At 42.8% G+C, this 17,872-nt stretch overlaps 1 protein-coding gene across 2 annotated transcripts in view; it reads left to right on the forward strand.

Annotated features, from left to right (window-relative positions):
- lonrf2 (LON peptidase N-terminal domain and ring finger 2) overlaps window positions 1–5,610 on the forward strand; it is a 65,686-nt gene extending 60,076 nt beyond the window's left edge. For both annotated transcript variants that reach the window (XM_068033884.1, XM_068033883.1), the window contains exon 12: window positions 499–5,610. In XM_068033884.1, coding sequence (XP_067889985.1) covers window positions 499–663 — 165 coding nt within the window. In that variant the 3' untranslated portion in view covers window positions 664–5,610. The remainder of the gene's footprint in view (window positions 1–498) is intronic.
- Window positions 5,611–17,872: the final 12,262 nt, after the last annotated feature.

Here is a 17,872-nt window from a genome sequence, read left to right on the forward strand (position 1 = left end):
TTTTGAGTTTAAGTTTAAATGCCAGAAGTTGCTGTCCAATTTACTCCTTAATAACGGTAAGTGCCACAAAATTCTTGCTACAAAATCTGGATCTGTGTTGCTGAATTTCTAATTTTGGCTACAGGAAGAAGGCAACAAAGTTACCTTGTCAAACACCCTCTAACAATCAACTGAATGATTTTAGCATTGATTGGAGACCTTAAAACAGGTGGCTGAGGTAGAAGGATTTCATGACTTTAAAAGAGAATAAAGTGAACTTGGTGGAAGTTTTTTTGTCTCCGTTCCTACTGCGAAACTTTTGCATGTCCAGTATAAAGTGTGAATTGTATATTCCAACCATTTGTACCTCCTCATAGATACTATCGCAGGACATATCTAAGATCCAAGGTAAAGAAGTAATTGGCATGGAACATCTTTCTATTCTTTATAGCATAGGGTTTGAAACTGATAGCACTTGAGCACAAAGACATATTTTAACTGTTGTGCTTTTAATTACAGTCAAGTCAAAATGGTCCTGCCTGGTGTTGGTGGCTGTTAGCTGTATTACCTTTAGAAAGTCGTGCTCAACTGGCTGTTCTCTCAATGACCTCACTCAAAGATCGCCTTATTGCCATTCGCCGTGTATTAGTATTTGTGACCCGACAACGGCTTCGATCACTGTGATATTGTCTTGATGGGGTTTATAGCTGCATTCCAAATGTGTTTTCAAAAACTGATGTTGGTATCAGTGTTACCTTTTTGATCTAATCTATATATGGAAAACCTTTTTGAAGTTCAATCAGAGCCAAAATAATATCTTTAGAATTGTATAATTAAACTGAACAGTGAGTCATTCCTTCCCATGTAAATCGAGAAAGAAACCTACAGTCAAGAAAATGCACTCTCAAAGGACTAAGAAATGAGTTAAACTGCCTTTTCACCTCCGTTGTAGTTGAAACCAAGCAATGTTGATTGGAAAATCTTCTCAGTGCTGTAGGTGTACTGTATAAAATGCCTTTCAGCAGAGTCAGTCACTGCTAGTAAATGCAAGTTCACAGAACAGAACTATCCATTGCAAGAAGCCAAGAGTGGCAGATCTGGGACATAAAATTTCATAGTGCAATTCTGAAGATTGACAGGGCTGTGTATATGGAAATTTACCTTGTATTGGTTGTTTCAATTGAGTGGGTGGCACACAGTCCATTTGCACTGCTTGGAGGAAGGTTTGAAGATCTATGTTCTGAGAGTTCTGTCCACATGTTTTATCAGCATATGTAGTATGATGCACTCTGGATTGAACTTCTGTCATTCTCTGCTTTTACAATACTGTTGATACACTGCACAAATGTTACCAAGCTATCCCCTCCAGATGATCTCATTCCTAATGCCATTTTTAGAAGCACAGGGAAGTTGCTTGTATTAATCTTTGGGGCTAACTGTGTCACTGCAAGTTGTGCGCAGTAGGAAAATGTGCTATTTGATTTGGGAAAGTTTGATAGGACACTACTAGTGTCACAAGTTAAGAAAGCTTATTACTCAATATTAGCATTGCCCTGGATTTTGCAGTCAGTGGCGAAGCGAGGGTGCTCACTCCTGACCTCAAAGAAAGCCTGGCTGAGAGATCTAGCAATCTCTATGGCAAGAACTTTACCTCCTCAATGTGCAATTGATTGTAGCATTCTTTAATAGGGATTCCCAGGGTGGAGCTGCAGTGATGTTATTGAGCTATTCAAGCAGCCAATCACATTAAAGAATTTTTAGAGCCAACCAGGAAATGAAAAGCATTAATGATCAAATCACTTTTTAAAATTTTTTTACAGTGTGTGAAATAAAGATTGGCATATACTCATGGGGTTAAGGTAGAAGCTGAAATACCATGAACAAACATTTTAAAAAATGAAATTAGATTGTTAAATAATTAAAAGTTCCCATTTTAATTAATTTTTAATAACTACACGTTTTAGGGCAGATCAGTTCAGCAGTGGTTATTACACGGATCGCCAGTAAAAACCCAGTTACATCTCATTCAACAAGGTGTGACTTTTTATGGGGTTTTTAGTAGCGATATGAGTGTGGAAAAAGGGGATATTCTCATTGGATCAATTGATTTTGCTGATTTGGCTCTGGATTGGAGGGTGGTGGGGGGGTGGGTGGAGAGATAGCGGGGAGTTGGTGGGTGAGGGATGATCCACAGTGCAGCCTATGGCAGAGCAATGAATGACAGACCACAAATGGAGGATCTCCACGCTCATCTGCACTTGTGTTTAATTTCTTAAGTTGTGTTCAGTTTCGGATGGGTACTGACAGCGAGCACTGCCAGTTTGCTGTCGAATCTCTGCAAATGCAAATTCTGAGTCATTATTGCCATCAAGAGTGCAACTTTCTTGCCATCTTTGCTTCCAGTTCAGAGGGCGGGAATGACCCATGGTTTACAGTTCCACCATACCTGATGACTCATTTGGATCTCATTCAACTGGGTGCTCAAGTGAATCGAATCAGTGAGCTTTGGCAGGCTGCTCAAGAATGGTGTAATAAAGCCCTGATACAGTTTTCACTTACTCAACACACAAGCTTTCTAACAGATCACTAGCTATAAATGTAAGAGTAGAAAACTGATCACACTTTCTGTTTCCACTCCAGTTTGCTAGTACTGAAGTGAATCACCTTCTTTTGCAAGTGAGTTCCACCAAATCACATTAGGAATGGATTAAAATCTTAACAATTTCAGTACTACTCTGGGCACTGCCTTTTCTCACATTATCAGAACAGCTTGCTTATTACAAAACCATATTTTACTAGTTGCAGCCTTTTTATGGAGGCATAATTGATCTTAATTTTTTTTATTTTCAGCTGGGCCTGCAATTATTCAGTACCACTTGAGTAAATTGTTAGCTACATGAATACAGATTGGATTCCACACATGTTTTGAGTTTTCTGTCCCAACCACTTTCTTCCAATAGATCACTCATTGCTTGTCCACTGCCAAGTATATCTTTGGTTAGTTGAGTTTAAAAAGATACCATATGGTTTATAATTTTGGTAGAATACCCACATCCTTGCATGCTATTTCATGACTTCTCGAGACTGAACCCCTCTTGGATATATTTTGCATTTGTAACTGTTGTATTGCCTTTAGACTTTTTGGTAAACAATATCTGCTGAAGAAATTCCTTAAGATTTTTAACACTGACTTTAGCATTTATGTATTCACACCAGTTTGCAATTTTATTACAATTGGATCTGCTTAATTGATGTAAATATAGGTGGGAATGGCAGTCTTACGTGATATTAAATTCTAAATTTCAAAGGACAAGGATTAATTTTCTGTCACTAATTATGCCTGTGAAGCTTTTTGATTTTAAAAATGAACATAATTTCAACACGCTCTGCCATCACTATGTTACGACCAGGTGATAAAGGTGTCTAGGGGTCCCATAACTGGATTTTATTTTTAAACGCACTGTTTTTAACTCCCCCTTGTTGAATCCTTGTTTACTGCTTTCCAATTATAAGGCAAAGAAACCAGCACAAACAGGCTTTCTTAGGTTTAAAGAAGAGAAGTTGAATTTTATTAAACTTGAACTTAAACTCTAATTTGGTTAATGCCTATGGATACTTGACGCACCCACGCTAGCATGCAATACACATGCAAACAGACAAAAGAGCAGAAGAAAAATAAAGTGGAAAGGTTTGAGGCAATATCTGAAGAGATGTTACGGTTCTTCGAGCTCACTGTAGAGTCCTTGATTGTAGGTAGATCTTGCTTTTTATTGGAGTCCAGTATTCTTCTTAAACCTTGTTCGCTGTAGGACACTTTTCTCTCTTGGGGTTCATGTGTCTTCCATAGATTCAGAGGCTTGTGAGAAAGGGATGGGAGCAGGCAGACAGGAGGGGCTGTGGCAAACCAGCCAGGAGAGATCTTCAGTCCAGGAGCATTCTGCTTTTTGCCCAAACTGTACAAATTCAAAAAACTCAGGTTGCCCAGCAGGTTAGTCATGTGACTAGCTGGCTTGACCATGTCTGTGCATTCGGCCATCTTAGCAGTTAATTTGGAATGCAAACTCCCCCACCTTCAACGTCTGGTGATCAAAAGTCCATTGAGGGTTGAATGTGTCAGGGAATGGCTGCTTTGTCCTTCCAAACACTCTCCATTAATATGCAAATGTCTTTCCAGCCAAGATCTGGCAATTTTTAAAAGCAAGTCCGTTCTTCACTTCAACAGTTTGAAATTTAATGTCCATGTGGCGAAATTAATAGGCCTCCTGCTTTGGAGGTGGGGGCCGGCATGACAATGTGGATGCCTGGCAGTGAATCTCCAGTGATTTGTACCTCGTATCATTCTGTTTAAGATTTTCCAGCTCTTGCCTATCTCTTCAACTTATATGAGTTAAACTGTGTTAAGAATTACTGATGTTTAATTGTAGTAAGAAATAAATTGCTTTAATTGGTACAGGAAAATACACATTTTTCTCTTCCCTTCCAGCCCTCTGAGTTGTATTTTCTCTGGCACCTACTGCTGATTTTAATGTGTTTTTCCCCCACTTCATTTCCTGTTTGATATTTTGGAAATGCTTAATACTGTAATTTGAATCAGTACTGTTTTTATATGCCCCTAAAACACTGCCAATCTTCAGTTTAGAATTATTTTATCCTAATTTCCAGTACCTTTGTCAAAATCCTGTGAACTTACCTGTTCTTAAGGATGTTGAACAGTTGGTTTGTAAAATTACCCATTGTGATTGAAAAATCCAGTGTTACTGTGAATTGTTATCAAGGTTTGCAATGCTAAACTTTGCTATCTTACTGTATTTTATTTCACATGAAAATGCTTCACTAATTTGTATTTGCTAAATTTATACAATTTCTTAGGCATTTTCACAATATAGTTTTGCTTTTAAACACGAAGCTTTATGTATTTTTGTTTCTGAAGTTGTAAACCAAAATGAGCAAGAGTATATATTTGTTAGAAGAACAGGGCTGACAAATCATTGTCCAAATAATGCCAGCTTTGATTTATTTTGTACTCACCTTTTGTATTGGTTCTGGTGTATGTTGTGAATTAAGTGGAGTATAATACAGATGCAAAATTTGTTTTGCACTGTTGGTAAACACTTAATGAATTTTCAGCTGTGGCTTTTTATCATACAATTGCTGCCTACAGAGCACTTTTTTGTTTTTAAAGGCAGCAATATATACAAAATTTCATTCTTGATTTTGCACACTAAATTCTTTGGAAAGTTTTTTGATTTTAAAGTTGATACAATGTTGCAATAGTCAAAAGGAATCTTGCATTCAGTATTTAAGCAACTAAAATACACCAAGCAAGCCCCAGACCAGTTTACATTCACATTACAGTTGCACATGGTATGCTCCAACATTGAACTTGAACTGGAAACTGACTAATGTTTTTACCAAGGATCTATGTAAGGCATTTCTCATTACAATGTGTTGTTTGTAACTGGAGGCCTTTTAATCTAAAGTATGAATCTTTCTATTTACTATTAAAATCTTTTACACTGTGTCGCATGCTACCATAAAATGTTTTTTGATTCAATGCCTTTTCTGTTTCAAAAATGGATAAAACAAAATGCTGCAATCTCGTGTATATTTGTATTATATAAAGTACAAAATATATTTATTTGGATTAAAAACTACTTCTGAACTCTTTTTGTCACTGCATGAATTAAGTTCCACCTCATTCACATTTTCCATGTACTATAGGAGAACAGAAGAAAGCTCAAGTTATTGAATTCTGAAAATTCATTTTTCTTTTGGTAATGTCTAGATAGGAACACAGTGCAGTAAAGACAGGTTTGTAATGAGAAAAGCTCATCTCCAACACAGTGAAGAGTGGTTTCCTATCCAGTCTGTACTTACCACAGATTAAATTGAGTCCGTGCCTTGTGAATGCTATTCAACAGGCAATAAATATCAGTGATGGAATAATTCCATTAATAGAGCCATTTTTGCCTTGTTAAATTAATTAAGGATTGTTTTAAAACGTAGTAATGAAACAAAAGACTTTGCTCAGATTAAATAGAAGGAAAGAGGTAAATGAGACCATATATAAACAAAATGAGATGGAAGGGATACAAATCATGTGCATTCCAGTAAGGGGAGAAAAAAAAAGAGTATGTCGAAGATTAGGCATTTTGTGGATGAATGGGGAGATCTGATCAAATTTGAAACTGAACAAAAAAGCATTTAGTGCTTAAAGGGTAAATCATGAAAATGAAAGACGAGATAAATAATATAGGAAAGATATAAAAAGGCTATATCAGAAAACTGCAAAGAAAAATCTATGAAATGGATGATTAAATTCAAGTTGTTGATCAGGTGTTGGCAGGGTGAATTTCTGGTGGTTTATCATGACAAGCATACAGGAAGTGAGGAGCATGAGAGTACTTTGGAACATAAAAAGGTATTAGGCCCAACATGACAGTTTAGCAATTACCAACCAATCCACAGTAGAGATTGCCAGTTCTGTTAGATTGTTATAATGGAGCATATTTTATATTCATTGTAAATTTCTTATTTCCAAGCATGACTAAAATAATCTTAACTGAAAATAAAAATATTTTATTTGCAGTATTTACTGCAAAACATCACACTAATCTGTTGGCAAAAAGCCAGTTTCTTCTCTGCTGCTGCTGTGAATGAGTAATCAGATTTCAATATGCAATATCCTTTACAGGAACCATGAACACTAAATAATGTCTCTTGGTACTGCTGCAGCTGTACTGAGAAAAGATCTGCTGTTTTTGCATAGTTCTGTGCACTCACCGAAATGTTCAGTGAATTATGATTAAAAAGGTTTGTTTTGAATTACACTGACAGTCTCATTTCAGAAGTAAAATAGTTCCACTCATGCACAATGCTATGCCTGCAGGAAAACTTCAAGTGGATTCACCTCCAGTTCTGCTTAAGTAATTCGTTAGCTTTTTTTTATATGCAGTGGAGGTGGCGGGTGGGGTAGGGGGAGGAAGGATAAAGGTTTATTCTTCGTTGGCCTCCTTGTCTCGAGAGACATTGGGTAAGTGCCTGGAGGTGGTCAATGGTTTGTGAAGCAGCGCCTGGAGTGGCGATAAAGGCCAATTCTAGACTGACATTCTACCACAGGTGCTGCAGATAAAATTGGTTGTCGGGGCTGTTTCACAGTTGTCTCTCCCCTTGCGCTTCTGTCTGTTTTTCCTGCCAACTGCTAAGTCTCTTTGACTCGCCACACTTTAGCCCTGCCTTTATGGCTGCCCACCAGCTCTGGCAATCACTGGCAACTGACTCCCACGACTTGTGATCAATGTCACAGGACTTCATGTCGCATTTGCAGACGTCTTTAAAGTGGAGACATGGATGGCCGGTGGGTCTGATACCAGTGACTAGCTCGCTGTACAATGTGTCTTTGGGGATCCTGCCATCTTCCATGCGGCTCACATGGCCAAGCCATCTCAAGCGCTGCTGGCTCAGTAGGGTGTATATGCTGGGGATGTTGGCCGCCTCGAGGACTTCTGTGTTGGAGATACGGTCCTGTCGCCTGATGCCAAGGATTGTACGGAGGCAGCGAAGATGGAATGAATTGAGACGTCTCTCTTGGCTGACATACGTTGTCCAGGCCTCTCTGCCGTAGAGCAAGGTACTGAGGACACAGGCTTGATACACGCAGACTTTTGTGTTCCGTGTCAGTGCGCCATTTTCCCACACTCTCTTGGCCAGTCTGGACATAGCAGCGGACACCTTTCCCATGCACTTGTGATTTCTGCATTGAGAGACAGGTTACTGATGATATTTGATACTAGGTAGGTGAACTCTTGAACCACTTCCAGAGTATGGTCGCCGATATTGATGGACGAAGCATTTCTTACGTCCTGTCCCATGATCGCTTTCTTGAGGCTGATGGGTAGGCCAAATTCGTTGCAGGCAGCCGCAATCCTGTCGATGAGTCTCTGCAGACACTCTTCAGTGTGAGATGTTAAAGCAGCATCGTCAGCAAAGGGGTGTTCCCTGATGAGGACTTTCCATACTTTGGTCTTCACTCTAAGACGGGCAAGGTTGAACAACCTGCCACCTGATCTTGTGTGGAGGAAAATTCCTTCTTCTGAAGACTTGAAAGCATATGAGAGCAGCAGTGAGAAGAAGATCCCAAACAGTGTAGGTGCGAGAACACAGCCCTGTTTCACGCCACTCAGGATAGGAAAGGGGTCTGATGAGGCGCCGCTATGCTGAATTGTGCCTTTCATATTGTCATGGAATGAGGTGATGATACTTAGTAGCTTTGGTGGACATCCGATCTTTTCTAGTAGTCTGAAGAGACCACGTCTGCTGACGAAGTCAAAGGCTTTGGTGAGATCAATGAAAGCAATGTAGGGGGGCATCTGTTGTTCGCGGCATTTCTCCTGTAGCTGGCGAAGAGAGAACAGCATGTCAATGGTGGATCTCTCTGCTCGAAAGCCACACTGTGCTTCAGGGTAGACGCGCTCAGCCAGCTTCTGGAGCCTGTTTAAAGTGACTCGAGCGAAGACTTTCCCCACTATGCTGAGCAGGGAGATTCCATGGTAGTTGTGGCCGTACCGCGGTCACCCTTGTTCTTATAGAGGGTGATGATATTGGCATCGCGCATGTCCTGTGGTACTGCTCCCTTGTCCCAGCACAGGCAAAGCAGTTCGTAGAGTGCTGAAAGTATAGCAGGCTTGGCATTCTTGATTTTCAGGGGTATTGCCATCCTTCCCAGGGGCTTTTCCGCTGGCTAGAGAATCAATGGCATCACTGAGTTCTGATTTTGTTGGCTGTACGTCCAGCTCATCCATGACTGGCAGAGACTGGGCTGCATTGAGGGTGGTCTCAGTGGCAACATTCTCCCTGTAATACAGTTCTAGGTAGTGTTCCACCCAGCAGTCCATCTGCTTGCGTTGTTCAGTGATTGTGTCCCCTGATTTAGATTTGAGGCGGGGGGGGGGGGGGGGGGGGGTGGCGATCTTCTTGATGGCTGGCCCAAAAACTCTGTTAATGCCATCTGATGTTTCCGGTGTCGGAGGCCAGCTGAAAATGACTGCATAGGTGTTGCCAGTAGTCATTTGCGCTGCGCCTGGCTGTTTTGTGCAGTACTTCTGGCTGCTTTCAGTGCTACGGATGTTAACTCGCTTTCTTGTAGTTCAACAGTGCAATGCGCTTAGCGGCTATGACAGGTTCCAGCTCTTCATTATGAGATTGAAACCAGTCTGCATTCTGCATCACACGTTTGCCATAGGTGGTCATAGCTAAGTCATAGATGGCGTCTCTAATGTGGGCCCACTTGGTCTCTGCATCCCCTGTAGCAGTGTTTTGAAGGGCTTTTTCAAGTGAATTTAGAAACTTATGTAACAGCTGTGGATAAGAAATTCTGCTAGTGTTGATGCGCGGGTGGCCCTTCTGCTTGGAGTGATGCAGCTTCGTTGGTTTGAGTCTAACCTTGCTGCACACCAGGGAGTGGTTGGTGTTGCAGCCCGCACTGTGGAAGCTGCGTATGATTTGAACGTTGTTTAAAGAGGCTCACCTTGTGACAATGAGGTCATGCCAACGACGTGATCTTGGGTGCCTCCAAGAAACCTGGTGACAGGGTTTAGTATGAAAGAATGAGTTGGTGATGCAGAGGTTATGATAGGTACACAACTCAAGCAGTCTCTGTCCATTCTCATTCATCCTTCCAATGCCATAGCGCCCAAGGCAGAGGGCCATGAGTCATGGTTGGCCCCAACCCTGGCATTAAAGACCCCCAGGAGGAACAGGTGTTCGGTATTGGGGATGTTACTAATGATGTTATGGAGTTCCTCGTAGAACTGGTCTTTAGCTTCTGGTGGGGAGCAGAGTGTTGGAGCATAGATGCTAAGTAGGTGTACTGGACCAGAGGTGGTGAGCAGTCGGATGGGCAGTATGAGTTCCGAGCCATTTGAAGGTGGCTCTATCATGCTGAGCAAAGAGTTTCTGATGGCGAAGCCCACTCCATGCTGTCTTGGTTCTTCAGGGTCCCTACCCTGCCAAAAGAAGGTGTAGTCTTGCTCTCTTAGAGATGAGCTCTCGGGGAGGCGTGTCTCCTGAAGTGCTGCAATGTCCACATTGAGTCTACTGAGCTCATTGTTAATGATGGCGGTCTTCCGAGAATCATTGATTTGTGTAAGGTCTTCCGACAGGCCAGGACACACAGTTCTGACGTTCCAGCTTGCAAAATGAAGGGCTGGTACCTTTTTTTTGTCGTGCTGTTTGGTGCGGTGTTGCAGTCCACTTTTGGGGCAATGACCCTGAGCTCCAAGCACCCATTGAAACAGGTGGACTGTGGCGGGACAGAACCTTACTGACCAGGGGCTGCCCAGTTTGAGGCGGGCGGTAGCTGTCCAGTGAGATGCGATGACCTCTCCCACCGACAAAGGCAACCCGTGGCGCTCAATCGCTATGCCAATTGAGCTGGACTTATAACCCGTAACGGCTGCCTTCCGTGTTGTTTTGGTCGTTGTGAGGCGACTGTGGAGTGACCTCTCCATGGCGCATGCCTGGGCGGATGTATGGAGGTTGTGAGTTGCCCAAGCGTCAAAACCCCCCTCTCGGCCTTACTGGTGGGGTCCAAAGGAGTGCAGAGCACGACGTTTGGCACCGGTATGGCTGCAGGAACTGCTGGAAACTGCCAAAGGTGACACATGACCGGCTTTGGGGCTCTGCTCCAGATTTTCTGTTAGGGTTTACTCCCTTAGCCTTGGGTCTCTCCTGAGACGGCCTCAAGGCAGTGGGGTAAAAGCTTATAATTACTCTGAATTTGCGTTGGATAGATAAGCTAATTGTGGACCCATGCGACACTTGACCTCACAATATGTTGTCCATCAAAATGATATGCCAAAAACCAGACAACCATGGTGGAGTGGAAGATCTCAGTTTATAAAAGCAAATTTCTTTTATTTGTCATCACCAATAGTTGAAATGTGTTAAAGATAACAGTTATGCACAAAAAGACAATATTGTAGTTTTCATTTGTAGCTGAGAAAAAATGTTAGAAATATCATTTCAATGAAACTATGCTGTTTTTAAAAAAAAGTTGAAAGACTCCCAACTGAGAATTTGCAAAAATAAAGCAGAGAAGACACAAGTTTATATGCAGTGTATTTTAAAATCACCAAACGCATCTTCCCCTCCTCTCCCAGCATTCCGAATGGACTGTTCCCTCTGCGTCACCCTGGTCCACTCCTCCATTACCCCCGACACCTTGTTCCCTTCCCACGACACCTTCCCATGCAATTGCAGGAGGTGTAATACCTGCCCTTTTACCTCCTCTCCTCTCTATCCAAGGCCCCAAAAACCCCTTTCAGGTGAAGCAGCGATTTACTTGTACTTCTTTCAATTTGGTATAAAGTATTCACTGCTCACAATGCGGTCTCCTCTACACTGGGGAGACCAAACACAGATTGGGTGATCGCTTTGGTGAACATCTCTACTCCGTCTGAAAGCAAGACCCCGAGCTTCCGGTTGCATGCCATTTCAACACTGCCCCCTGCTTTCATACCAACATTTCTGTCTTTGGCCTGCTCCAGTGAACATCAACACAAGTTCTAGGAGCAGCACCTGATCTTTCGATTAGGCACTCTACAGTCTTGTGGACTGAACATTGAGTTCAATAACTTCAGAGCATAACTAGCCTTTTTAAAAAAATTTTTTAACCATGTGCCTGCTTTTCATGCAGTCAGTGCTGCTCATTATTCCACCATTAACACTCTCTCTGGACTAACGCTTTGTCTTTCACCACAAGTGTTAACACACACTTTGTCTTTGTCCCAGGACAGCTTTGCTATTTAATCTCCCTCTGCCCTATCAAACACCTATCCCTTTGTTCTCTTTCCCCACTCCCCTCCCCTTCACTTGCATAAAACATAATTATTTTCTAACCTTTGTCAGTTTTGATGGAAGGTCATAGACCTGAAACATTAACTATGCTTCTCTCTGCATAGATGCTGCCAGACCTGCTGAGTATTTCCAGCACTTTTTGTTGTGCTCATGTACACTTAATGGAGTCTAACAACCTCTCTCGTTCAGGATATAAATAATGAACAGATTACCCAAAATGGGACCCTGCAGTCAACATTCATGTTGGTTAGACAATTTAATAACAAATAACTTGAATAGAACTTAATCCAACAAGTAACTACATACAGATAGAATAGGGGCTATAAAGTTAAAACTACAGTGGATGATACTGAAGCTAGATTTATGCATGACTGCTTTAAGTATATAGGGAACCTTCATTGCCATGCTTTGCAACTTCAGGCACTGCTGTTCCCCATTCCCAACTCCCTGAGCAACTCCTTAGGCATACTAGTTTGTTAACCGTGTCATTTAATGTTCCACGCACCCAATCGCAATTGGCATCACTCAAGTTCTTATAGAACAAGCCTTGTTGGGTCCCCCAGACAACTGACTTGGTTCCTTTCGTGATTGTGGTTGCCAGACATATCAGCAGTACTGTGCTTTTCATGGTCCTGTAAAGAGAGAACATAGCGAATGGCGGTCATCACCGGTTAGTCCTTATTATTCTTTGTGTTTCCATACTCCTTGATCTGTGACCAGTGTTTCCCTGGCCTTTTCCTTCCACATCCACATGTATAAGTGTTGCTGGTCATAGGGTCCTCGTAAGGTGCTTGTCAATGAGATGCTAAGCCTGGTTTTACAAGTAGGACATTTGATCCCCTACTCCTGGCAACTTTTCCCTGTCCTTTAGATTAACTTCCAAGTTCTGATGTTCCTGACTTAACCACATTTGAATTGTGGGTTTCTGTCGGACTTCTACAAGGCTCCGGACTTATCTTTATATTTGGAAAACAAACTGGGCTTCATCCCCAGTTGCCAGTAGTTTGTGCCAGTACATTTTAGTTTTAAAATCGCAATGAAAATTACAAATTCAAGCACACAAACATCATATGCCCAAATAAAATAAATGAATACACACACATCCACAGACAGAAAAGAGTAGCACTATGTTTAAAGGAAGGGAAACAGAAATAAATCAATTCTGTCAACGATCCCAATTCTCCTTTCTTCAAATGTCTTGCACCAACTATAATTAGAAACTAAAGGAAAAAGATAAACTCTCACAAAGCAGACAAACTCCAAGAGGTTATGCAGCAGCCTTCCAGTCATTCTTTGACGAGTATTCTGAACTTGCTGGTATGCGTTGCCTTTTCTGAGGCCCATAGCCCTTGTTACCCAAGCCTTCATTTCATCCCAGGTGTGGAGCCATTCTCCCTTCGTCTGGTAGGGCTGTGTAAATCCCTGAGCTTAATGCATGGTCTATCCTGGTCTCGCACTGTGACTGCAAAATCCAGTAGATGGGGTTAACGCCATCTTGCTCCTGCTTGGCTTCATTACACCTCTGCTTCAACAATCTCTCGTCCGCCTCTCTTTTCCCTTTCCCTTGATATATCTGCACAATATGCCTTCAGGAACTCCACTTTCCCAGCCCTCCAACCTGTCTGTTAATTGACTCTTTGTCCTGTCAACTATGGCACACCTATCTTCCTTCTCTTTCCTTAATTTACTCACTTCTAACTCCAACTGTCTATGCTTTTCCTCCTGGTGCACACTTAGCCTGATACTCCAACAGCCAGACTGTTTTCATTTGTCTGTCTTTACATGTGGGCCCCTGCATCTACTGCTCTGCCTCAGTGACAGGGTCATCCGAAATATGTACAATTCAGACCCACCCTATACATTTCACTACCACCAAACAAAGCAAGTTAGAAAGCAATGCTTTCTAGTAACTTAAACACTCATCTTTATCGTAGCTTCTTCTTGTAACAGACCAATTTAATACAACTTCACTCAGAGATGCCTCACACACATTCACATTTACCATTCAACAACTTCCGAACACACAAAGAGACCAAACACTGACATAGACACGCACATACACAAGTTGCCCTTCTTTTGTTCTTTCAGCAGTATTCTAGACTACTGTGGTACTGCCAATGTAATTTCTACCAATCATTTTCTGAAACTTGTTTCTATCTATGGACTTGTTTCTAGTCTCACTGTTAATTTGTTTCTGCTTTTGGAAATGTTTGTGTACTCGCCGGCAGAGTCCCATATAAGAATTGATTTTGATCATAAATTGCCTTATCCTTCTGACCTTTCTTTTGGCATTTCCACCATGCTCTTTGTGCTTCTGGGGGGTCATTAGATTTTCACCCACCATTTTTTCATTTTACTGGTCAAATTTTCACGTTCATTTGCTATAAACCTGGTAAGGGACCCCCCACCAGGTCCCCAATCTAGGCCTTCTGCACTTTTGCTTTTCTGTCAGAGTGTGGTCTGCCCGAGCGGTATTGACTTGCGGGATACCCTTTAAATCCCCTGGGCAGTATTGCCCTGTGGGATGCCCTTTAGATCCCCTGTGCAGCTTGACCTCGTGTCAAGGTCTGCCTTGGGGTCTCTCTCAGCTCTCTGCCCCGTTCTCTCAACTCGTGACCTAGTACACTGGCGCACGCTTTGATCGCTCGACACTCAAGTCTCCAGTTGTTGGTTCTTTGATACCAACTTAAAGTACCAGTCCTGCGACTGTGAGGTAGACCTTTCCTAACTTATACTAATCCTACATTAATCCCATATTCCTACCACATCCCCACCTCCCCTCAATTCCCCTACCACCAATACTAGGGGCAATTTATAATGGCCAATTTACCTATCAACCTGCAAGTCTTTGGCTATGGGAGGAAACAGGAGCACCCGGCGAAAACCCACGCGGTCACAGGGAGAACTTGCAAACTCCGCACAGGCAGTACCCAGAATTGAACCCGGGTCGCTGGAGCTGTGAGGCTGCGGTGCTAACCACTGCGTTGCCCCTGCTCCACTATGCCGCCCCTGCTACAGCTATGGCCCACAGCGCCTCATGGATGCTCAGTTTTGAGTTGCTAGATCTGTTTGAAATGTATCCTATTTAGCACAATGGTAGTGCCACACAACATGATGGTGTGTACCCTCAATGTGAGGATGGGACTTCGTCTCCACGAGGACTGTGTGGTGGTCATTCCTACCAATATTGTCATAGACAGATAGATTGGTGAGGACGAGGTCAAGTAGGTTTTTCCCTCACCACCTGCCGCAGACCCACTCTAGCAGCTATGCCCTTTAGGACTCGGCCAGCTGTGGTGCTACCAAGCCACGCTTGGTGATGGACATTGAAGTCCCCCACCAGAGTACATTTTGCGTCCTTGCTACCCTCAGTGCTTCTTCCAATTGGCGTTCAACATGGAGAAGCACTGATTCATCAGCTGAGGGAGGGCCGTAGGTGATAATCAGCAGGAGGTTTCCTTGTCCATGTTTGACCTGATGCCATGAGACATCATGGGGTCCAGAGTCCATGTTGACAACTCCCAAAGCAACTGCCTCCTGACTGTATACCACTGTGCCACCACCTCTGGTGGGTCTGTCCTGCCAGTGGGACAGGACACACCCAGGAATGGTGATGTTGGGGTCAGGGACATTATCTGCAAGGTACGATTCCATGAGTATAACTATGTCAGGCTGTTGCTTGACTAGTCTGTGGGACAGCTCTCCCAACATTGGCACAAATCCCCTGAAATTAGTAAGGAGGACTTTGCAGGGTCGACAGGACTGGGTTTGCCATTTCGTTTCCAGTGCCTAGGACAATGCCAGGTGGTGTGTCTGGTTTCATTCACTTTCTTAGGCTTTGTAGAAATTTGATACAACTGAGTGGCAGTGGCTTGCCAGAGCATTTAAGAGCAAATCACTTTGCTGTGGGTCTGGAGTCACATGTAGGCCAGACCAGATAAAGACAGCAGATTTTCTTTCCTAAAGGGCATTAGTGAACCAGTTGGTTTTTACAACAATCAACAATGGCTTCATGGTCATCACTAGACTAGCTTTTAATTCCAGATATACTAACTGAACTCAAATTCCATCATCTGCTGTGATGGGATTCAAATCTATGTTCCCAGAGTATTAGCTTGGACTCTGGGTTAAGTGACATTACCACTACACCACCGCCTCTCCTAATTCAAGCTGTATGTTTAGCAGGAGGCTGGTCAGGCACAGCTGGATCCTGTAAATTAATTTAATTAATTTTCAGGGGATGCTCCCCCCCCTCACCCCTGACCTTTAAGCATACAGAATTGATTTAAGTGCATGAAAATATAACTTAACCACAGGGAATACTAATACTTAAACTAACTGATTAAAATTTACAATGAAACCAATTAAAAACAGTACAAACTAATGTTCTTTCAATGTTTGAAATGAGTCCCTGCATTTCAGACTTATGTTTTCATCATGTTTGAAAGAAACTCCAAGAGATTAAAGCAGCAATAATTTCATCAATCCATTTTAAACTTTTGGATTTTATTAGGAAAATATGTACAGTTTGGCTGCCAAGTCAGGATAAGTAGCAGACTGCCTGATCTGCTAAGTGTTTCTGGGATTTTGTTTTTATTTCAAGGTAAATAGTGAACTGTTTTTTAAAAAAATATGACTTCACTTGTTCTCAAAGGGGTTTTCCATTATTTTGGAAGGACACAAGATCAGGCAAAAAGTCAAACCCCATTCCCCATTTTGAAATGACATATAGAAAATCAGCATGCTCAAATCCAAACTAATTCTTTTATAATTTACACTTTGTAAAAATCCCAGAAACAGTATTGGACTGTGTCTAATTAAGATTGTGTGATTCAGTGGTCTACCAAGCAGTGGCTCAGTTGGTCACACTCCAGCCTCTGGGATAGAAGATTGTGGGTTCAAGATCTACTCCAGAGACTTGAGCATAAAATCTTGGCTAATGCTCCAGGATAGTACAGTACTACATTATCAGCAGTGCCATCTTTCAGATGAGATGTTAAACTGAAGCCTTGTCTGTCTTCTCAGGTGGGTGTTAAAGATCCTATGGCACTATTTTGAAGAAGAGCAAGGGAGTTATCCCTGGTACTCTTGTCAATATTTATCCGTCAGTCAACATCACGAAAAATGAGATTATCTGTTCATGATCACATTGCTGTTATGGGATCTTGTCGTGTGCAAATTGGCTGCCTCGTTTCCTTCAGAAGTACTTCTTCTTTCTTCTTCTTCTTTGGCCTCCTTGTCTCGGGAGACAATGGGTAAGCGCCTGGAGGTGGTCAGTGGTTTGTGGAGCAGCGCCTGGAGTGGCTATAAAGGCCAATACTAGAGTGACAGACTCTTCCACAGGTGCTGCAGAAAAATGTGTTTGTTGGGGCTGTTACACAGTTGGCTCTCCCCTTGCGCTTCTGTCTTTTTTCCTGCCAACTGCGAAGTCTCTTCGACTCGCCACACTTTAGCCCCGCCTTAATGGCTGTCCGCCAGCTCTGGCGATCGCTGGCAACTGACTCCCACGACTTGTGATCAATGTCACAGGACTTCATGTTGCGTTTGCAGACGTCTTTAAAGCGGAGACATGGACGGCCGGTAGGTCTGATACCAGTGGCGAGCTCGCTGTACAACGTGTCCTTGGGGATCCTGCCATCGTCCATGCGGCTCACATGGCCAAGCCATCTCAAGCGCCACCGACTCAGTAGTGTGTATAAGCTGGGGATGTTGGCCGCCTCGAGGACCTCTGTGTTGGAGATGCGGTCCTGTCACCTGATGCCAAGGATTCTCCGGAGGCAGCGAAGATGGAATGAATTGAGACGTCGCTCTTGGCTGACATACGTTGTCCAGGCCTCGCTGCCGTAGAGCAAGGTACTGAGGACACAGGCCTGATACACTCGGACTTTTGTGTTCCGTGTCAGTGCGCCATTTTCCCACACTCTCTTGGCCAGTCTGGACGTAGCAGTGGAAGCCTTTCCCATGCACTTGTTGATTTCTGCATCGAGAGACAGGTTATTGGTGATAGTTGAGCCTAGGTAGGTGAACTCTTGAACCA

The sequence above is a fragment of the Heterodontus francisci genome, chromosome 6, assembly GCF_036365525.1.
Source record: "Heterodontus francisci isolate sHetFra1 chromosome 6, sHetFra1.hap1, whole genome shotgun sequence".
NCBI classification, from domain to species: domain Eukaryota; kingdom Metazoa; phylum Chordata; class Chondrichthyes; order Heterodontiformes; family Heterodontidae; genus Heterodontus; species Heterodontus francisci.